Below are 22,956 nucleotides of genomic sequence, written 5' to 3' on the forward strand. Positions count from 1 at the left end.
ATAATCCATAAAGACCAGGCCGGCTTTCTCCCAGGCAGACATTTGTTTGACAATACCAGGAACATTATTGATATCTTGGAACTTTTACAAACAAATATTAACACCAAAGCAGTATTGATCTTTATTGATGCGGAGAAGGCCTTTGATAACATTTCCTGGAAATTTATGAAGAAAAATTTGGAAGGGATGGGAGTGGGAAGGGGATTTGAGAATGGAATAGAAGCAATCTATTCAGAACAAAAAGCTAAGTTGATAGTGAACAATGTGGTGACAGAAGAACTTCATATTGAAAAAGGAGCACGACAGGGGTGCCCCCTATCCCCCTTATTGTTTATTTCAGTCCTGGAGGTTTTGCTGAACATGATAAGGGAGGATCGGCAGGTACAAGGAATACGGGTCGGAGCGAAACAATATAAACTGAAAGCATTTGCAGATGACCTGGTTTTAACACTACAGGAGCCAGAACCCAGTACAAAAAGAGTTTTAGAACTGATCCAGAAATTTGGTCGGGTGGCGGGTTTTAAGTTGAACAAGCAAAAAACTAAAGTCTTAGGGAAAAACTTGACGGCCATGGAAACAGAAGGGTTTCAGAAAGAGACAGAACTAAATATTGTTAAGAAAGTGAAATACCTGGGGGTCAATCTGTCTTCCAAGAATTTGAATCTATTTAAAGATAATTATGAGAAATGTTGGTTAGAAGTTAAAAAAGATTTAGAAATTTGGTCAAGACTGAAATTATCCTTGTTAGGCCGAATTGCAGCTATAAAGATGAACGTTTTGCCAAAGATGTTGTTTTTGTTTCAAGCCTTGCAGATTGTGGACAGAGTGGAATGCTTTGGAAAGTGGCAGAAGGACATTTCTAGGTTTGTCTGGCAGGGCAAAAAGCCCCGAATAAAGTTTAAGATATTAACTGATGCAAAAGAGAGAGGGGGGTTTGCTCTGCCGGACCTAAGGCTATACTATGAAGCGGCAGCCTTCTGCTGGATGAAAGATTGGATTCTATTAGAAAACACTGATGTCCTAGATCTGGAAGGCTTCAACAATCCGTTAGGTTGGCATGCGTATTTGTGGTATGACAAGGGTAAATCATATGGAATGTTTAAAAACCATATTGTCAGAAAAGCAATATATATGGTCTGGAAAAAATACAAAGACTTATTGGAAAGCAAAACTCCGAGGTGGATCTCACCAATAGAGGCCAAAGCTCGGAAAACAACCAATATGGAGGCTTATTGGCCGAAATATTGGGAAATAATAGAAAATATTGAAGGTAACTGGAGATTGCAGAGCTTTGAAAAACTAAAGGATAAGGTGCAAAATTGGCTGCATTATGCCCAAATTAATGAGGTTTTTAAGCTAGACAAAAAAACAGGTTTCCAGGTGGAAAAATCGAAACTTGAGACAGAGTTGCTTGAACCAAAGACCAAGTTATTATCAAGAATGTATAACTTGCTGCTTAAATGGAACACTCAAGATGAGACAGTTAAATCAGCAATGATAAAATGGGCTCAGGACATTGGTTATAATATTATGTCTGATGACTGGGAAAGGTTATGGACCACCGGTATGAAGTTTACTGCATGTAATGCTTTGAAAGAAAACATTATGAAAATGGTATACAGGTGGTACATGACCCCGGTTAAGCTAGCTAAGATTTACCATTTGTCCGATAACAAATGTTGGAAATGCAAGGAAGCTGAGGGAACATTCTTTCACCTCTGGTGGACCTGCCCAAGACTGAAGGCCTTCTGGGAAATGATCTATAATGAGTTAAAAAAGGTGTTTAAGTACACTTTTCCCAAGAAACCAGAGGCCTTCCTTCTGGGCATTGTCGGCCAGAAGGTGTCTAAAAAGGATAGAACTTTTTTTATGTACGCTACAACAGCAGCAAGAATTCTTATCGCTAAGCATTGGAAGACCCAAGATTTGCCCACACTGGAGGACTGGCACACGCAACTGATGAACTACATGGAATTAGCCGAGATGACTGCAAGGATTCGAGACTTGGGAGAAGAAGCAATGGAGGAGGACTGGAAAAAATTTAAAGACTATTTGCAAAAGTATTATAAGTTATATGAAACATAAGATGTCGTGTGATTGGGAATCTAGCCCCAGTAACAAAACTTAATTATTTATGAAATTTGACAAGATTTATGAAAGAATCAAGGTTTAAATGGGTAAAAACGATATTATGGTATATTGCTCAGAGTATATATTGATCAAGAGATTTAAATTTAAACTGTAATTGAAAATAGAAAGAAACATATGAAATAAGGATATAATTTGCTGATAAATTTATTGTTAAGAAATGCATTCTGCGAGGGATGGGGGAAGTCCAATGGAAATTTGAAATGAGTTATCGAAATGGTCGTGTTTTTCTTTTTCCTTTTTTTCTGGTCTTTTTTTTTCTTCTTACTTTTTGATCTCTTTGTTATTTCTGTAAAAAATGTAATAAAAATTATTATAAAAAAAAAAAAAAAACAAACTGGGAACCTTGTTAAAACATGTATTTTCCATAGACTTCGTTGCATGACTGCATCAATTTATCCTTAAGCCGCAGAGGTAGGGTGGACTCTAGCTTTGCCACCATAGATTAAGAGCTCCCTAATTTTGTAAGATGAAAGGATCCGCTAAAAAGAGCACTGGCAGTTTTAGACATGAGCTTGAGTTAAAGCAGCACATTCCTTGTTAAAAATGGGAGCTGAATTACTGTTTCAGAATATCTAGGAGGGTATATGAATGTTTCAATAAAATTGCATTCCTGTCTACCTTCAGGAGTAAAGAAACAGCATGTAGAGGTGAAACTTCGGTAGGGCAAGCTATTTGGGATTCTGCAAAAAATCTAATTGCAGAGGAAATATATTAGGTTAATTGACCAATTGTGGACAATTTGTGCCTGGGAAACATTGTACTGACAAATACCCTTTTCATTTGATTTTAGATTTTAAATGTCACATGAGATACAGTACATATCTGACATTATATGAGGCAATGTTCAATTAACTGTCATATTGCACTTTTAAGATACTTAAGGGACTGCTTGAATCCTTTGGAGCAAATTTGGAAGCAAGCCCAGTTCAGAATTGTACCTTGTTGGCAAATGATTCTTGATGAACAGAAAAAAATAGAAAGACGAGCTTTGGATTCTCCAAGTGTGCCAACTCAAAAATGCCGAGATTGTTTCACACAAATGATTTGCAGCATTCTCATTACCAAAACCTCCACTTCTTCATTCTTTACTATATTTTCCCTGCAACTATTATTTCTGCAGGCAAAAATTCTTAACAAGTTTCAGTACAAGAGGAAAAGAGCTTTTAACATGAAAAAATGAAACATCAATAGCAACTAGGTGATAAGAGATTATATATTTATTTTTTTATAAAGTTACTGAAGGGCAACCTTTTTGTTCAGGGGACAGTTCTTTTGGAAAAGGTGATAGTTTGCTTGTTGACTATTCAGTCCTTATATATTTGGGTGCCTTTCTGTGCTACCTTCTAGCTCAGAATAATGGAAGCACCTTCTGAAAAGCATCTATTTCGCCAAACCAAAATGGAGCTCCTGGAGCTTATTTGAGTCACCTGCCTCTTAGCATCTGTTGACATTGCCTTCTAGTTTCTCAGAAACATTTCCCTGGCCTTCATAGCTTCCAGCTCTGTAACTCACTTCGCATAACTATTGGGTTATGAATTCAGGCTCAGGTCCCTGAAATAGCCTCGTATCCTTCTGAGATGAGACTGCTAATCTTTCCACTCCCAGTGCTCAGGGCAGGTAACAATACTTACAGTGCAACACAAGTAGGTATGAAACCAAATTACTATTATATTTCACTGGTCTCATGCCAGGCCTAACAAAGAGGTCTTCGTTACACCTTGGAAAGCCACCCGATTCACACTTTGGCTTGAAACTTCAGCGGCATGGTGGCCTGCGGTGATCTTCGCACGCATTGTGCAAGGTACACAAGGCCCATTCTGAGCGATTTTGGCTCAAGAGGCAGTTCACATGTTGAGCATTACTTGCAATATTACAAGAAAAAGGAAGGTTTGCAGGTCAGAGTTGGGTGGGGAAATTAGGCGGTCCTGATTTTTTGCGTGGCTTTTATTGCATCGTATCACATGCATATCCATCTCAGGCATGCTAGCAATGCTGAGCTGCAGCATGTCGTCACCTTTCCTCTTCTCATCCTTGTTCGCTATTCTAAAACAGTTACAGCGGCTGCTGTGCTTTCTAGTGCTTCAGACTCTTAATAGCCCCTCTGCCTTCTTTCCAGACCGCTGTTGACGTCTTCAGAAGGATAATTTTGGAGGCAGAGAAAATTGACGGGGCATCTTCACAAGGGAAGTCTTCATGCTCGGTGATGTGATTGCCCACCGAAGGCTGAACACTGGGAATATGTTCTACCTTAAGAAGCAAACTGCCTGTTCCCCCTCACAGCGAAACTACGCTTTTTCTTCTTCTGTTAACCTGAACAATATAAAGTCAGTTGGAGACTTTTCCTTCAGATTATGTTAAACTCTGACTCCTGTGCAAAAAAAAAAGGCTTCACTTCCATTTTCAAATTTTAAGCAATCATATTTTCAATTTATATATTGTATTTCTTAATATTATGACCAAGAATTTTACTGGCATTAATTTTTCAATGTAGTTGGGTTAGAATAATCATCCAGATGATGCATATTGTTACACTACTATTAACTAGGCTTGAATATCAGTGTTTCTTTGTGTTAAATGTATACTTGTAAATAAAATAGCTGCAAACCTTTGTGTGCCCACTGCTTAACAGGTTCTTTACATTTTTTTTCCATGCCGTTTCTGAAAAATACCTAGTTCAGTATGCCACCAAATGTTTGATGGAATGCTTTTAAACAGAACATTTTCAAAGGTCAGTTACAGGAAAAGACTGCAGTTTTTGAATTTAACATATTTGGCTGTACTTTCCAGGTTTTGAAGAAGAATTATGGCTTGTTCTTGCGCTTTGAGCAGTATATTACCTCCCACTGGCCATAATTATGGTTATATTTACTGCTCTAGTAACGGGTGAACTGAATGCATATTATCTTTTTGAACGCAATCTTGTGAACCAGGTCGTCCCCCCCTTGCCAGTATGTTCCCTCACTTTCCTGCCAGTACAATCCAGTTTCATTCTCTTCACTAATTTGATGTGGGCCTAAAGCTTTCATTCCACAATAAGATGTCACAGCACTACTCGTCATCCAAAAACGGTACACAAAAATTGGAAAGCTGTGAATATACTAGGTGGACAGACTGATGTGTAGTAAAGTTTTCAGCATCTCAACAGGCTGGGATACTTCAGTTGGGTTGCTGCTCTGTATGCTATTCTGAAAAGTGTCTTGACCGTTGCATGAATTTTAGGGTGTACTAATTTAATAATGAAAGCAAAGGCCATAAGAACTTGAGGACCCTGCTGGTCAGAGGAGAGATATGTCTCCTCCAGCATTCTGTTTCCAAATGCATTTGGGAAGGTCACAAGGTCAATAGCCCTCTCCCACAGTTGAGGATCCTTAGTGAGTGATACTCCACAGCAGCCAATCATAAACCTTTCCGTCAGCTGCCCACATTTCCTATTGGGCATACATTGAAACACGCTAGGGGTCCCCCTTTTCAAATGGCATAGTTCAGTTCTGATCTGAGAACAAGGGTTCTGCAGTAGGTAGAATTGGATTGGATGAATGAGCGCAAATCCTTGCTTCGTCATGCGTCCTGTTGGTGACCAATCACAGCTTCAGCCTTCTTGTACCTGAAGGGTTGATTGTGAAGACAAAATGGTAATGCCGGTAAAATAACGAGCTCACAATGGAAGTACGCTACATGGTGCATTGTATTTCTCCATCCAGCAAGCTTTGCCAAGATCCAAGCAGTGAAAGCAGTCTGGCACCTGGGGGCCTAGTACAAGCATTGGAGGGCTAGATTTCAAATCTGCCATTGCCATTAATTCCCTCTTGAGGCTTGGGACCTCCCATTGGCCCAATTTCCCCAACTGTGAAAAAGGAATGATTATCATTAGCTCCTTCCCCAGGGGTAATATGATTTAATTAGTTTTGTCTCTAGAGCGCTTTGAATGTATAAAATGTTCCTGCTAATAAATTGCGTGCTGGTACAAAAATAGCACTTGCTGAGCCAGTTTGATCTCATTCAATATCTGCTGGTTTATATAGGAATTAACTATAGTACTGCAGGGCGTTTATAAGCCATATAGAATTGGGAGGGGGGTGTACATATGCAATGTGGAAATTATTTTGAAGCTTGGCAATAGAAATGTATTTTCAGGGCTTGGCTTAACATGAAATTGGTTCCAGTATTGTTTAATGAGGTCTTCTGACGAAGCAGGACAGCATGATATGGTAGCAAGAAGGTGCTGCTCTGAACATATCCATTCTGTGCTTTAATACACCATAGGGGCTTGTTTTCTGCGAGGAAAATGTGAGTACAACACATCTAGCCTCTGCAGAGCCAGAGAGGAATTTGCTTCTTGGAAACACTCGTTGGAAGCCTCTAGTTGAGAGTAGAATATCCCATTTCCCCTAAAGAAGGGCAAGTCCGCGTTTGTATGTTGGCTGTTGCTGCAGTCTGGTTCAGATGTAATTCTAAACATCCTTCAGGCCTGTATATTGTGTATTTAGTGCTTTTATCTTGCATTTTTATGTTGTGAATTGCCCTGTGATATTTGGATGAAGGGCGGTATGCAAATTCTCATAATAATAAGGCAGCTTCTTATGTTCCTACACTTTACATACAGTGTATTTCATATCCAGGATCTTGGGTTCCTTTACTTGTATTTAGTACATTTGTATCTGAGAATCCAGCTAAAAAGGCTCCCAGAGTGGCTTATATACAATTAAAACAAGGCAGTCCTTGCTTGCAATCTTTAAAAAAAGAGAGACACAGGGAAAAGGGGGCAAGGAAGGAAGAGGGAAAAGAGACTTGAAGCTTTAGATAACTTCCAGTTAAAACAGATAATGCCGAACTAGACAGACCAATAGGGTATATGGCACTTTTCTAATTTCTAAGGCATCTTCTGAAGACTCGCTCTATGGGCTCCAGGAGGAGAGGCTTACGTGTGCTGTGTTAAAAGGAAAAGCCGATGAAAATTGGCTTGTTACCTAGTCTAATAAATACAGCTTCTCTTTAAAAGGAACTGTAAATGTTCGATGCTCATTGCTCAAATCCCCCAACGAGTGATTCTTTTGTTAAATTGTCTGGATTAAATTAAAACTCCCGTATCAGCAGAGAGAGAGGTATGCCGTTCTTGCCAGCTAAGCACGAACCATCCCCAGTGTGCATTGTTTGGCAGGCCTTACAAACCCAACCTGGTCTCCCTGCTGCTGATATATAGTAGAGCTTCCTGTGGCTCTGAAAATCCCATTTGGGAGTCTGCCTCTGCGTTAGCAGTTGCCAGTGAAACATGTCTCAGTATTCAGGAAAAGTAAGTAACATGTTCCTTTTTGTAACTTTGCTTATGTATGAGATCAGAGGCTTTTTAAAAAAAGAGGGAGGAGGAGATGAGCTGGAAAAATAAAAGCTTTGGATGCCAACAGGAGACAGGATGGCTTAATGAGCTACGCTTTCCAAAACATTGTGGGACTGTGTTGCCTTGCAGGATGGGGCCACACAAGCTGGGGTGGTCTGAGATTAAGGGGCGTTCCTTAAAACGCAAGGAATCTAGCAACTCCAGAGAAGGAAAAGCGAGAGGATAATGAGGATTGGGAAATACAATGGAGTGTGTCTTAATTAATCTAAATACACAATTTTAAAAAGTGATGTTTATAAAAGAAAAGAAAACCCCAAGAGGTTGCATTGTTAGCCACACACAGTGTTGTATGCTGTAATGTCTCATTAAAAGAATACTTCCAGCTTTCAATGAACTCTCTCGTTGAAAGCAAAATTAAATCCGTCTGGCAGCAGATTCCATCTGCTTGGAATACCGGTGGGTCGTGGGGCCGCGCAATGGCTGCAGCTCAATCCATGGAACGTCCTCTTTCCTCTAGATCACTTTCTATGAAGGCAAATGCTTCACAGGCCGGAAGCTGGAGGTTAGCGGGCCCTGCGACAACTTCCAGGAGCGGGGCTTCATGAACAGAGTCAATTCCATCTGTGTGCAGAGCGCAGCCTGGATCTGTTTCAGCCTCGCAGACTTCCGAGGCCAGCAGTACATCCTGGAACATGGCGAATACCCTGCCTTCCACCGCTGGAACGGGCACAATGACCGAATGGGATCCTGCAAGCCAGTTGGGATGGTTAGTGCTCCTTTTTTTGTTGTTGATGAGTGACAGGACAGGACCTGTTTATCAAAGGGAGTGTCTGTTTCCAGATGTCTGTCACTCTTGCCCTTTGGGAGGATGTCTGGAATGTCTTCAGCATCACTGTATGTTTTAACAACTTGCCGGAATGGTCATAATTTATTACTTTTCATAAAATTATGCACCTCGATAGAAGAAAAACCTCAAAGTAGTTTACAAAGTATAAAACAATAAAATTACCAGTAAAAATAGTAAACAACAACAACTATTTAAAACATTTTTTAAAAAAATTGCAATAAACTAAAAGCAGTTTAAAATATGCATTCTACATGCCTGGGCAGGCTTGTCGGTTCCAGGGGATTAAACACTGCCTTCATAAAAGGTAAAGGGACCCCTGAACATTAGGTCCAGTCGTGACCGACTCTGGGGTTGTGGTGATCATCTTGCTTTACTGGCCGAAGGAGCCGGCATACAGCTTCCAGGTCATGTGGCCAGGATGACTAAGCCACTTCTGGTGAACCAGAGCAGCGCACGGAAACGCCGTTTACCTTCCTGCCAGAGCGGTACCTGTTTATCTGCTTGCACTTTGATGTGCTTTCAAACTGCTAGTTTGGTAGGAGCAGGGACCAAGCAACGGGAGCTCACCTCATCGCGGGGATTCGAACTGCCAACCTTCTGATCAGCAAGTCCTAGGCTCTGTGGTTTAACCCACAGCGCCACCCCCGTCAGCCCAGGTCTTTGTGCCATCATCATGTGATCAAGCAAGACAAAGAACAAGGACATTGTATCTCCTGGACCTTGGCATCCTTCTGGGTTAGGCGTTGGTGCCTCTGTCTCCCAGTGGTTCTGTTCCTACCTATAGGAGTCCCTTGCTCCTTGCTCAGCCCCATGGCTTCTAGACTGTGAGGTCCTCCTAGGTTCCATTGTGTTCCCAGTTGCTGTTTTAACATCTTTATGAAGTCATTGGGGGAAGTCATCCAGGGATTTGGAGCAAGGCACAATCAATATGTTGGTGATACCCACGTCTTCAGCGATGATGATGATGATGATTATGATGATTGATGATGCCCGACATCTGAAGATCACAGAGTGGTCTATCTCACCCGAATCAGAAGAGGCTGTTTAAGTACTTGACCAGTGTTTGGAATGAGTATTGGGATGGTTGAGGTCCAATAAATTGAAGTTGAAGCCCAACGAGATGGTAGTTCTGTGGGTTGGTGGTTGAAGGACCAAGTTCATTGCTTGGGGCTGCTCATCAGTTCTAAGCTGTCACCTGAGGAGGAGTGGCAAGGCAAATATTTTCTGTTGTCTAAGCCTCTGTTATCTTCTTCAAACTCCAGTTGATTCGCTAGTCCCCACAGCAGCTGCCTGTGCATCACCAGGCTCAAATAAACTTATTAATATTGGTGCATAAAGCCCTGAATGACCTGGAACCCAAGTATCTGAAGGAATACCCCACCCAGTCATTAAGATCCACTAGATATGTCCTACTTCAATCTCCTGGCAGAAGCTGTGGGTGGTGAGGCATTCTCAAGAGTAGACCCATTGTACTTAATGAGCAGGACTATCTTATGCCTATAAAGTGGCTCTACTCTAAGTTGGAAACAACCCATAGAACTCAATGGGACTTACTTCTTTTAGACATGCACTGGTTTGTGCTGTTAATGGGTTAGCTCTCCTGCTGCCCTTTATTGCAAGGCATTCTGCAAGCTTACTAGCTGAAGAGCAAAAAAATTAATATTTTTACTACAATAAGATACATACACACCACAGGAATGGAGTCCTCCCTCAAAGTACCCTCAACAATTTTTAACTACTATTTCCTGTCTTCAGCCTAAATTTGTATTGCAGTGGAAGGTGTGTGTATTTGTGCACTGTATGTACAAGACGGGGAACAGGGGAGAACCTCTTATTTGGTTGTTGTTTTTTTGGACTATCATCAGAGGTTTCAGGCATATCTGACATTCCACTGCCAAAAGAATGCCACAAGCCTTCCTCTACCTCAGCCAAGTCTTCTCATACATGATTCCATTTATAAATATATTATATGTCCTCTGTCTGCTGGTTCTTTTTCTTTTTTTCTAAAAAGAACTTTATACCTGTCTGCAGACTCCCTCACAAATACCTACCAAACCTACCAGCGGGAGGAGAGGGAGATTTCCAAAGCAATTTACCTCAGTTCACCTTCCAAGAATTGCATAGACAGGATACTGGAGACCGAAGCGGGTGGTGTGTGTGTGTGTGTGTGTTTCTTTTCCTTGCTTAATAAAGTCACAACTATCCTGTATAAATAACCACAGACTTGACTAGGAACAAGGAAAATGTGATTATTATTTTGTTTGTTTGTTTTAAGGGAAACAGTCTCAAATAGATGTGTGTTTTGGAATTTCCTCCTCATAGTTCCGTTCCTCATGGGGTTCTCAATTCATTTCCCAAGTATGGATGTCTGGTTCTCTTGCAAATGTCAAAAGTGGCATTCTTGTGGCCTTGTTTTCTTGACCTTGTGCGTGGTTGTTTCGTGGTTTGTATTTCTTCCGGTGCAAGTTTTATGCTAAAGGGCACTTGAGGATGGTCTGAAACTCTCTCTCTCTCTTTATGCCGCGAATCTTTAGGTTGGCCAAAATAACAACCCCTTCCCCCATCCCAGCTGAAGTTTGAACACTTTCATAGTCTGGCATTAAATTACTCACTGAAAACAACAATAATAAGAAAAGTACTAACTGCTTGGAGAACTTAACATGACCACTTGTTTACAGGAATGTTGCTCATATTGTAAAGTGACGGGTCCTTCTCTCCCACCTCCATTTGATTCTCACAACAATCAATCCTGCAAAATAGTCTGAGGGAGAGAATTTCCTAGTGAGGTTCACGGCTCAGAACCGATTTGAACCTGAAGACCTAACTGAAGACACATTTCTTTTATCTTGGCTTTTGACACCGGAGATGCGTATTTTAGAACCCACCTTATTCCTGAATTTTAAAGTTGCTTTAAACTTCTTTAAAAAAAATATTAATATTGTGGTTTAATTGTCGTAGCCCACCCTGGGACCTGAAGTTAAAGGGTGCGTAATAAATTGTAAACATTGTCCTATCCCAACCTGACACTCTAACCACTGCACTGCACTACTTCTGTATTTAGGACACAAATCACTGGCATATTTTGTATATAGTATGGGGGAGGGGGAACCAAGTGTTGCTTGTTCAAAGAAATGTTTTAATACATTTTTATTCATATATATTTTTATGTCTGCTGCTAACCACCTTCTTGAGATCTTGCTATGTTTTCGAAAAGTGGAATACCAATTTTTAAATCAGTAGACAAAATAAATATGAAAGTGATGAAACAGTCGCTGGCTGGCGAGGGCTGATGCTGAACCCATTTTCCACCTGTGGCTTTTTGCTGGCTACAGAATTCACTGGCCAGCCTGGGGCACATTTCTGTCCTTCACCTGTGGGTCAAAATGAAAACAAACAAACCCAAACCTCTCTGTTGCCTGGAGCTCCTTAGAAGACGAGAAGGGTGCAAATGTTATTTTTCTAAATACATTTTTACTCATATTTCGCAACACCAAGCTCTTTAGTATGAATTTGAAAAGCGAGGTGTCTCTGGGTTTTGCCGCTGCTGTTTCATGAAGCTAATTTTGGCCTGCCTTTGCCAACAGCATGGCGAGAATTACCGGATCGAAGTATTCGAGGGCAGGCACTTTAGTGGTCGCAGCCAGGAGTTCACCGAAGATTGCTCTTGCCTGCATAGGCAAGGCTGGGCCAAAAACTGGATCAACGCCATCAAAGTCTACGGGGATGGAGCGTAAGTAACTCACGGGTGTCAAAATAATACAAGGGCAACCTGCAATAAAGGGTTGCCGCATGTAATCCTCCTTTTAGCCCTCTTCAGAGTACTCCATTCCATTCTTCTTCCAGCTGCCACCATTTTCCTATTCCCTGCACACTGAGCATACTCAGCCCCCATCTTGCTGTTTTCTTTTTGGAGTGAGTCATTTGCCTCTCTGGGTTCCCCTGAGCATGTTGTTATCTCATCTCTCTGTGTCTAGTGTGTGTGCATGTACGGTGCCATTTCCACTACGTAACTAGCACTTGGATAATTCAGATTGCTATTGATGTAGTTGCTAGATTGGTCAGTCTGGATGAAACTGGATCCCTTCTGAACCTGCAACTGCATCTGTGAGGATAGAGTACATAAGAGGAAACTTGCCAAACAAGTTCCTTTGTCAAGGTTTGTCAATGCCAGTTCCTTTGACTGGCCAGTTAACTACCCATCGTCTGCATCTCGAAAAGGTGAGCTCTGCTGCCATAGAAATAAATGGGCAGGCCTTTCGCTATCCACCTCACCTGCCCAATAGATGAGAGAACAAAGCCAGAGTTGTGTATGTGAGCTGAAAGCTGGGGAGAGAGAGAGATGTCTTGCTTTGTGCTGGACTTTGGAAACCGACAGGGGAAGCAAGATCTGTTGGGGTCAGGGCTGGCCCACCCTTGTGGCAAGATGAGGCGACTGCCTCAGGTGGCAGAATCCACAGGGGCAGCAGATCCAAGAAATGCATTGCCCACCGCTGCTGCCAGACTCCATCTCCCACCAGCCCCTGACAACCAGCACGGCTAAAGGTCAGCAATGATGGGAGTTGGTCCATCCACATCTGGAAGGAGATAGGGGGCTCACCACCCTGATACAGTGGTGCCTCGCAAGACGAAAAGAATCTGTTCTGTGATTCTCTTCGTCTAGCGGTTTTTTTGTCTTGCGAAGCAAGCCCATTGACGGATTAGAGGATTAGCGCTATTAGCGGCTTTTAGCGGCTTATCAGCTTATCGGATCAGCTGATAAGCGGTTTAGCGGCTTAGAAAAAGGGGAGGAAAGGGAAAAAACCAGCAGGAACTCGCAAGACATTTTCGTCTTGTGAAGCAAGCCCATAAAAGATTCGTCTTGCGAAGCACCTCCAAAACGGAAAACTCTTTCGTCTAGCGAGTTTTCCATCTTGCGAGGCATTCGTCTTGCGGGGCACCACTGTATAGATGATGACAGCTCTGACTCTGCAGTTCCATGCCAGAATAGTCACTCGCAGATATAGGCCCCTGTTGCTTTCTGTAGCTTTTACCAGTCCCTACCCTTCTTCAGTCACCCCCCCCCCCACAGGTTAAACCTACTAAGTGGGTTTCTCGTCTCTTGTATGTTCCAGGGTTGGGTCTAGGACTTAATATCCACTTCCTCTACACCTGATGTCAGATGTGAGGCAGGAAAAGATGTGGCTGGTTGAAAAAATGGGGTTTGCAAGCACTGCTGATCAGTTCAAAGTCAGCATAAACAACACAGAGCCAGATGGAACAATTGTCTGTGTCACTATAAGGCAGCTTCCATCTGCTTTCTTCAAAAAAGCCATGTACAGTTATTATTATTATTTTTTTGCATATCTACAGGGTACCCCTTTTAAAAGAGACCAAAACCCAGCTCTCTGCTCCCGTGACATTCCACCAACCCTGGGCTTGGGTCTATGTGTGGAGTCCTTACTGTAGTAACAATAAATAATTGCAGGTTAGCAATATCCAATCCAGCAGTTCCGTCATAAATGTTCATCTGAGGCACACAAAAAAAAATGCATGTGGCACGAGAGGATCAGCTTAACAAGCCTCTTTTTTCTGGAAAAGATTAACACCAATTATAGCTTCCCCACTATAGTTCCTTCTCGCATTCTTGCTTTCTGATCCTTTGCTCTAGAAGTGCCAAACTGGGAGAGGCCAACAGTATTGCTGTCCCTCCCTCTGTCCCAAAAACATTTCCCCTGAAAACCGGCAATCACGCAGGGTTGTATTTCCATCATCGCTCTGACCAGGAACAAATGTTCTCTTGAGGGGGTGGGGAAAAACAAAAATCATCGTGTGTGTCTCACCCTTTCACCAGTGATGGAGTTGTTGTGTTATGATGTCATTGGTTCGTTCTCTCTCTCTCCTCCCCCACTATCTCTCTGACCTCATGGTACCATGCGCTTCCTTTGGACAAACAAACCCAGTGGGAAGGCACAACTTGGATGTGCGTGCCTGGGAGAGAGCTGGAGCCCTCTGTCCGCGCCAGAGAGTGCTTGGCTTGTGTGAGGCACAGCTGGAGTTCTGGTTCATGCTGCTTCATGCTTCCATGCCAAGGGAACATCACTTAGGAGGGCAAAAAGCAGAACTTCAAAGGCAGCCTCCCCCAACCTGGTGCTCTGACAGATGCTACGGGCCACAGTCTGGATTGGGATGGTGGTAGTTCCTGCGGCTAGGTGGGGAAGCAGGATGGTGACAACCATTCTGGGCTCTCTGGCTGAAATGCCCAAAGTGCTTGTCAGATGTGCTCTGTGGCCAGGGAGGAGCCATTTCTTCAAGGCTTGGCAACTGCAAGGCTGTTGTTAGTTGTTTTATTTTAAAGGACCCTCTGCTTGAAACCCTGGAGAGCTGATAGACAAGAGAAGCAATAGTGGATTAGATCGGGGTTGACAACCTAAGGCCCATGGGCCGGAAACGGCCCATGGAGGCCGTTTAACCAACCCCCGAGCTGAGCTGCCTGCTCGGTGAGTCCCCGCGCACTGTGCTAAACCAGTGCGGTGCAGGGACTCTCTTCTGCGGCTCCGGAAATCGCCTCTGCACATGCCCAGACACCAGAAATCGCTTCTGTGCAGGCGCAATTTTCAATGTCTGGGCATGTGCAGAAGCAATTTCAGGCGTCACGGACATGCGCAGAAGCGATTTCCGGTGTCGTGCTGCGCTGACCCGGCCCACAAAGGATCTCCGCAGGAGTGATCCGGCCCATGACCGGTAAGCCTTGCCGACTCCTGGATTAGATGGAGGAAGCGTCTGGCCTGGAGCAAGGCAGCTTCCTAAATCCTTAACAGCCATGCAGGTGAAAGTCCTGTGGCACCTTGAAGATGTAACAGATTTATTACAGCATCAGCTTTCATGAAATAAAGTCCACCTCATCAGATGCATGAAGTGTTATCCTCAGTTGACGGATATACAGTCGTACTTTGGAAGTCGAACAGAATCCGTTCCAGAAGTCCATTCGACTTCCAAAACATTTGAAAACCAAATCGCGGCTTCTGATTGGCAGCAGGAAGCTCTTGCAGCCAATCAGAAGCCGCAGAAGCACCATCAAATGTTCGGGTTCCAAAAGAACGTTCGCAAACTGGAGCAATCGCTTCTGGGTTTGCGGCATTCGGGAGCCAGAACATCTGAGTTCCAGGGCGTTTGACAACCAAGGTACGACTATTGTTACAAAAGTTGGGCACCATCCCCAATCTCTGCCAAGCCGTGGCAAGATTCCAGGGGTTTCCAGGCGCTCACCCACGATCTGTGTTCCTTGGAGAATCAAAACTGTCGTAGCTTTAAGAAATAGGATTTATTCACATTTATATTACATGGAAATACAGGACGGTCCCATATTATACAGGATGGGTGGCAACCCTAGTCCTGACCCCAGAATTCAGCAGGGAGTTAAGGAACCACTGAACCTGAGGCTGGCAGACAGGAGTCCACATTGCCAGATTCCATAGCACCCAGGGTCTATAAAACCAGAGGCAAACCCTCACAGGTGCTTTCCTTTGGGCCTGAGGAACCAAGTGCCTCCCACAGTACTCTGAAAGTCCAGTGGCACAGGAGGTACACCAGGTGGGCAGGGCAGAGAGCGCAGGAGTGCCCGTCTGTAGGTCAGAGGGTTGGCCTAGGAGAGATGGGCAGCAGGCAGAGGCTCAAAAGGTTTAGCTTCGCTTCCAGCCTTTCTTAGAGCAAATTGCTCACTAGGCGCTGAGAAAACCACCTGCCTTGATCAATGGGTTCTTCTGCACAACTAGAATAGGGCATATGTGGTGGGACATGTACCCCAGTGCTCACATAGAACCTCTGGCCAGAAATTATGTGGATTGGCCTCTAAGCCCTGTGTCGCTTATTAGATGTATTTATGAAAAAGAGGATATCTTAAAGCATATTTTCTGCAGCCTTTTCATATTAACGTTCCCAACATTAAGAACTTTGGGGGTTGGCTGAGTGAGTAAATTTGATAGACGTCTAGGTCAATGAACTTATAACAAAACATATTACAAATTCAGTATCTCCAAAACACCCAAACACAATTAAATAATCAACAGAGATCTAGAATAAACACATTAAATACAAACATATGTGCAAGATAAACATTAAACAAATGGGAGATGTGCGTACTAATTCACATCGAGGAAAAGATAATGCAGTTGTTAAACTGTATTTATAAGGTGAATAAACGGTGATCAGTTGTTTTAAAAAACTCTTTCTCCTTTTTGTCTGCCATCTCCCAGACATACATATGTTGGGTCTAATGTCTCCATCACTGCTGCTTTCTAAACCTTTGGTTAACCAATCCTTCAGAAAAGGAGCAAGTCCATCTCTCCACCTCGGAGCCACCAGAATTTTAGCTGTGATCAACTTTTAACATCAAATGCCAACTGTTTGGAGGAAACCAATATGGCACCATAACCATCTCTGAATGTGGCTTGGAGTGTTTTGACCAGAAAACATTTTGTTTCTGTTTCAGATGGGTGCTGTATGAGGAACCTAACTATCGTGGCCAGATGTATGTGGTCGAGAGAGGTGACTACAGCAGCTGCAGTGAGTGGCAAGCTGCCTGTGCAAACATCCAGTCAATCAGAAGGGTTGTCAACTATTTTTAGCTAACTGCCTGGTGAAAACGGAGAGTCTGGACCCTTCCCTACTGGTCTCTAGAAATGTGAAATAATAAAGACTTGAAATCCGATATGCCTCTTTTGCATTCCTCCACATGCCCAGGCAGGTCATTGGCTTAAGCAGTCCAGGGCCTGATAGCTCACTGTATGGGTAGCCGACATGGACCAGCCAATTGAGGTAGGAAGGTGATTCTGTTTGGGGAGAAAAAGTGCCATTGTTCATGGAATGGTGCATTCTGAAGGCTCACAATAAACCGCAAGGGATACAGAGATGGATAAGGAGGTTGTTACTTGAACTCTAATGATGTATAGATAATTATGGGGTTTGAAGACCCTTAACAGGGGCACGGAAAGCTGCTTTTTGTCACATAAGACCATTTAGACATCCTCTTTCTAAATGTGGAGGTGAGCACACACCCTCTCAGAAAAGAAGGAGCAAGATGAAAAAGGAAATCGACTGGACTTCAACACGACGTGATGGACTTCCACACGACGTGGGCTTCTGAAATCGAGAGCACGGCTGCATTGGCGGGAATGGGAACAAGTCAAAATGGCAGGGAAGTCCAGCTGTTACTTGCTGCTTGGAGTGCCTTGCTGAAAAATAATAATAATAGAAACCTATTATTAGGTGGGGTGGAGGGTGGAGACTAGAAAGGTGCTGGGGCAACTGCCCGAGGAAGCCACCTGTTGATACTGACCCTGGTATGAGGTCTCAAAGGAGCATAGGAGACATTCAACATTAAGTGACGACCACGCTCCTAAAGGCATTGCACGATATTCTCTGCAAGATCATCCATTGGCTGTTTAGACCAGGGATGAAGAACCTCAGGCATGGGATTGAATGTGGCCCTCCAGGCCCCTTTCCCTGGCCCTTGGATTTCTGCCCAGGCAGCACCCCTCACTGACCCCCACTTTGCACTCCAAAAGCTTCTGCTGGGCTGGGATGTGTCCTTCCATTCCTATATTGGAGACAGAGAGGATAGAGAGAGTTGTGTGTTGGCATGTGAAGAAACGAACCTACTGTGCAAAGGGGAAATGGGCAGGACTTCAGGGGTGGGCCTTGGTAATATGCCACCCTGTTCTGAGGCCATTTGATGCCCCCTACCGGGCGCTGGGAAGGCACCCTTTTTGGCTGGGCACTCCTGCAGCAGTACCTCTTTCACTGCCCTAAATCCACTTCAGAGGACTTTCTCTACCTGCTTTTGTCTCTGATCCCATTCACCACTGGCATGCGGCCCTTGAAAGGTCGTTCAGAAGGGAATGTGGCCCTCGGGCTGGAAAAGTCCCCCCACTGCCGGTTTGGACTCATCTGCATGATGGATGTCCACAAATGCTGGCGGCGGTGGCGCTGCTATAAGCCACTCTTGCTAATCTCCTGGAGAGTCTGATGAATTAGCTACTTTGATCTGTCACTTTTACGGGGATCTTATTTGGCTTGCCAATTCTAGAGGGCAGATGGGCAGCTAGCTCCTGGCAAATGGATGTTCTGCTCCTACACACACACACACACACACACACACACACACACACACACACTGCCCTGGACTTCACCCTGTCTGTGAGCACAGAGAAGAGGGAGGTGTCTGTTGTTCGTGACAGTGCAGCCTCAAATCAGCAGAACTTGCAGGGTTTCTTTGCAACGCCATGCTGCTGCTCATTAATGCCACTTTTGAACTGCAGCAAAGCACAGGCTGACAGGAACACAAGGAAACGAGAAGCAGGGAGTGATGTCTGTAAGATCAAGGAAATCTGCCGTGCTCTGGCAGCAACCATGAACTGCGCTTGGAAAGTTCACAGAAAGTTGAGGTAGTGAAGACTATGTTTAAAAATTTGACAGACACCCGAGTTACTGCGTGCTGTCTTCACAACAACCCTGTGAGGTAGGCCAGTGTGAGAGAGCGTGTGAACTAGTGTCCCAAAGCCATCACGGACCTTAATGGCTGGTCAAAGTCCACTTCATGGCACATTTCATCCCGTTGGCTGTATAGATGCGGAGGGGTCTGGGTGCAGAAGGAAGACTCCAGACCTAGAAAGGGGCAGGAAGCCAAGGAAGAGTTCCCCTGTCAGACATCAAGAACACAGTGCCTCTGAGCATATTCTATCCACATTATAAGGCACATTATGCCATGTAAGCAGTCATAAAGATAAAGGGACCCCTGACCATTAAGGCCAGTCGTGGCCGACTCTGGGGTTGTGGTGCTCATCTTGCTTTATTGGCCGAGGGAGCCGGCGTACAGCTTCCGGGTCATGTGGCCAGCATGACTAAGCCGCTTCTGGCGAACCAGAGCAGCGCACGGAAATGCCATTTACCTTCCCGCCGGGGCAGTATTTATCTACTTGCACTTTGACGTGCTTTCGAACTGCTAGGTAGGCAGGAGCAGGGACCGAGCAACGGGAGCTCACCCCGTCGTGGGGATTCAAACTGCCGACCTTCTGATCAGCAAGTCCTAGGCTCTGCGGTTTAACCCAGTCATAGTCTTCCCCAAAGAATAATGAGCTACACACAGAGCCACAAATTCCAGCACTCTGAAGAAACTACACCTCCAATTACATCAAGGATGGAGCATTTATGGCCCTCCAGATGTTTTAGAACCAGTTACCTCTGACCATTAGCCATCGTCTGCTAAAACCTCTTGTCTTTCCCTACTGTCCCCCTTGCAAAGCTTGTCTGCATAGCCGTGGCTAAGGGAGTTGTCTTTGAAGGAATGTCAGAAAATTTCTATGTCCTCATCTAGAAAGAAATCGGCCCCCTTCAATAAGTGACCAAGGCAAAGAGGTTGCCTTGGGGCAGAGGAAGAAAATGACTAATGCCACCCTGACAGGGCTGCAACATGCAAGATTAAGGCACTGATGCTCTGTGCCCGATTCCGCACTCTCCTAAAATTATTTTCCACTTGCAAACTGCATTCCGTTCAGGGCCAGCGTAGCTCACTAGTCTCCTTTTTTTTATTGCTCAAAGTGCCATTAAATATTTCTGTTTAGAACCGTACATTCTGGCTCCAGCATGACCTCTTGCCTTGCTAATCTGTCAGCAATTCACAGCTTGGGCTTTTTCGCAGACGTGATTTCAATAGAACAGTGACCTATTTCTTATTATTCCGTCTTTTTGAGGAGGTTGTCATTTGGGACTAGGAACGGAGAGCAATAAAGTGGGAGAGAAAGCCAGTGATTTAAAACGGGAAGAACTCTCTCCGTGCTTGAAATAATAATCATAATAATCATCAGCTGACTCTTGCAAAATGCGTGTGTTTAACAGGACGGAAGGCATCCATGCTGAATGCATTCTGTAATGAATCCCTTTCCTCCACTGCGGCTAACCTTAGGTTGACTCTGCCCTGCAAGTGAACTCGTGCCTGCTGTCCTCAGCTTGCATAGCACAAGAAATGCTGAGCCTAAGTTCTGGGTGCCACGTGGGCAGGATATCTTTCTCGGTGGTTCCTATAGGCACTTTCCAGCTCAGTCTCTTCTTCTGGGCCCAACCTACCAATACCAGCTGTTGTGGAGGGGCAGATCTGCCCTCTGAACACCAGCACCGCTGCAACTTATCTGGATGGTGCAGTGCGACAGTGAGATTGCACTAATTTATAAGACAAATAATAAATGTTGGAAATGTAAAGAAAAAGAAGGAACATTTTCTCACATGTGGTGGGAATGTAAGAAAGTAAAGAACTTCTGGGAAATGATATATAATGAGATGAAAAAGATTTTGAAATATACATTCTTTTAAAAAACCAGAAGCATTTTTACTTGGAATTATAGGCCAAGACATTAATAGACAAGATGTCAAACTGTTCTTATATGCAACAACAGCGGCAAGAGTATTCTTAGCCCAGAAATGGAAGCAAGAAGAAATTCTGATGAAAGAAGAATGGCAGACAAAATTAATGGACTATGCAGAATTGGACAAAATGACAGGAAGGATTCGAAACCTGCGAGACCAGAGATTTACAGAAGATAGGAAGAAGTATATGAATTGTTTGAAGAGCAACTGTAATCAACAAATTACGCTAGTAGGACTACAAGAGGTTTTGTAAGGAGAAATATACAAAGTGTTACAAAGTAGAAAAAGATAGAGATATTGGTTATGAGTTTGAAATGTAATAGGGAAAATAAGAAATGCATACTAAGAGATTAGATTGGAAAATTTTCAGACAGGACTGATGGAAGTCAAAAAATTGAATAAGATGTAAAAGTATGTTTAATTACTGTCGAAAATGATATGTTAAAAAACTAATAAAAATTTAGAGAGAGAGAGAGAGAGAGAGAGAGAGAGAGAGAGAGAGATTGTACTGGAAGAGCCATTCTGGTGCCACCACCAGTATGTCCCTGCAGCCCCAAGCTTGCAACCACCCTGCCCCCACTCGCCCCATCCTGGTATGCAGATAGTGATGCAGGTGTCAGGAGAGTGGTTCTGCCTAACCATTGGCATACCCCTCAAATGTCCCGAAAAAACTGGGATGTTCCATTTTCCCTTGCGAGAGCATGGCGGCCATTTTGGGCGCCATGACCTCACACAATTTCAACATGAGATTGTGCCCCCCCCGGCCCCCCAATGCTTTTTCAGAGCTGCAATCTTGCACAGCACCACAAAGCACACATTTTGGGGTGCTCTGAAAGCACGGCCCTGAAAAGAGTGTATCTTTTGAGCTCCATGATCTTGCGTGGGTAACGTGACAAGAAAAGAGATTCTGACTAAACATCAGGAAGAACTTTCTGTTGGTAAGAGGTGTTTCACAGTGGAAAAGGCACCCTCGGGAAGTGGCAGATTCTCCTTCCTTGGAGGTTTCTAAGCAGAGGTTGGATAGCTTTCTGTCATGGATGCTTTAGAGTAGCTGGGGAAACTCAGCCAGATGAGAGGGGTATAAATAATTAAATTATAATTATCAATATTATTACTATTTTGTTGAAATTCCTGCATGGGGTATTTTCCAACTCTACAGTTCTATGAAAACTCAAAAGTGCTGTGGAATTTCATTTGAGTTCAAATTCAGTAACGGCGTCACTTGCCTTAAAAACAGAAGGAATGCACAAAGAGCAAACCGCCTCTGGTTAAGTGCAAAGGTTTCCTCTTAAAAATCAATTCCTTTGAGATTTGAGCAGTACAGTAGCCTTGTTGTTGTTTGTTTTGTTTTTTGTAATTGCATCTCAAGCATTTTGTGCAGCTGTGCAATTTCACAAACTAACAATAAAGGGAAACAAATTGAGAATCTCATCTGTTTCTGTTGAACATTAATTTACATTAATTTGGATAAAACAGGGGAAATAGGAGCAAGGAAATGTGCTCTTCTTTATCATTCCAGGTACTACCTAGCATCAATCAGCTAGTTTCGTACACATCTGAAGAGGCGCCACATAGAAAGAAGCCTCCCAGTGACTGTAGTGCTGGTTCCTAAAGCCGTTGCTAGCTGCGCAGCACAGAGCTCTCTTTTCCACCTTGCTTCCTGAGCCCCCAGCTTCCTTCAGGAATAATTTTGCTTACCATCCAGGGTACAAACATGTTCTAAAGGCAAATCCACACATCCATATCCCTCACATTCTAATTTCAGAAAGGTGAAAGCAAAAAACAGAACTCTTTTAGAAGCCGGTTGTAACCTAGTCTAGTCCTGTTTCTACTGCAACACTTGAAATGGTTTGACCGTGTGACTGGAGTTTCCAGCATCGCAATTTCTCCGAAATGTAACTAAGCAGGGAGCAGAATGTGCTGAGACTCGCACAGCGGGACGTGGTTATCTTGGCCAGCGGGACGAAACAAAAACAATGGGATCATCTGAACCTGTAATAATAGTAATCAGAGGAGAACTCAAGGAGCTTTCTTTTTGCTTTATGGGTCCTGTGTGCATCAACTCAAAGTGTAAAATGCTTTGTTTTTGTTTGCTGTTTTTTCCCTCTCTCCTGAAAGTGACATTGTCTCTTTACACAAGAGCCCTGCTGGGATTAGACCAAATATCTAGCTAGCCCAGCATCCTGCTCTTACAGGGGACAACCGAATGCCTATGGGAAGCCCAAAA

The 22,956-nt window shown here is 43.7% G+C and overlaps 2 protein-coding genes across 3 annotated transcripts in view; both read left to right on the forward strand.

Annotated features, from left to right (window-relative positions):
* RHEB (Ras homolog, mTORC1 binding) overlaps positions 1 to 4,759 on the forward strand; it is a 32,427-nt gene extending 27,668 nt beyond the window's left edge. For both annotated transcript variants that reach the window (XM_082192658.1, XM_082192659.1), the window contains exon 8: positions 4,268 to 4,759. In XM_082192658.1, coding sequence (XP_082048784.1) covers positions 4,268 to 4,360 — 93 coding nt within the window. In that variant the 3' untranslated portion in view covers positions 4,361 to 4,759. The remainder of the gene's footprint in view (positions 1 to 4,267) is intronic.
* Positions 4,760 to 4,904: 145 nt separating this feature from the next.
* On the forward strand, positions 4,905 to 17,019 carry CRYGN (crystallin gamma N). The gene is made up of 4 exons (XM_082192663.1): positions 4,905 to 7,441; positions 8,004 to 8,252; positions 11,918 to 12,063; positions 16,801 to 17,019. The coding sequence occupies exons 1-4, from the start codon at positions 7,421 to 7,423 to the stop codon at positions 16,934 to 16,936; spliced, it is 552 nt and encodes a 183-aa protein (XP_082048789.1). The 5' UTR covers positions 4,905 to 7,420; the 3' UTR covers positions 16,937 to 17,019.
* Positions 17,020 to 22,956: the final 5,937 nt, after the last annotated feature.

The sequence above is a fragment of the Podarcis vaucheri genome (assembly GCF_965113315.1).
Source record: "Podarcis vaucheri genome assembly, chromosome: 12".
In the NCBI taxonomy this organism is placed as follows: Eukaryota; Metazoa; Chordata; class Lepidosauria; order Squamata; family Lacertidae; genus Podarcis; species Podarcis vaucheri.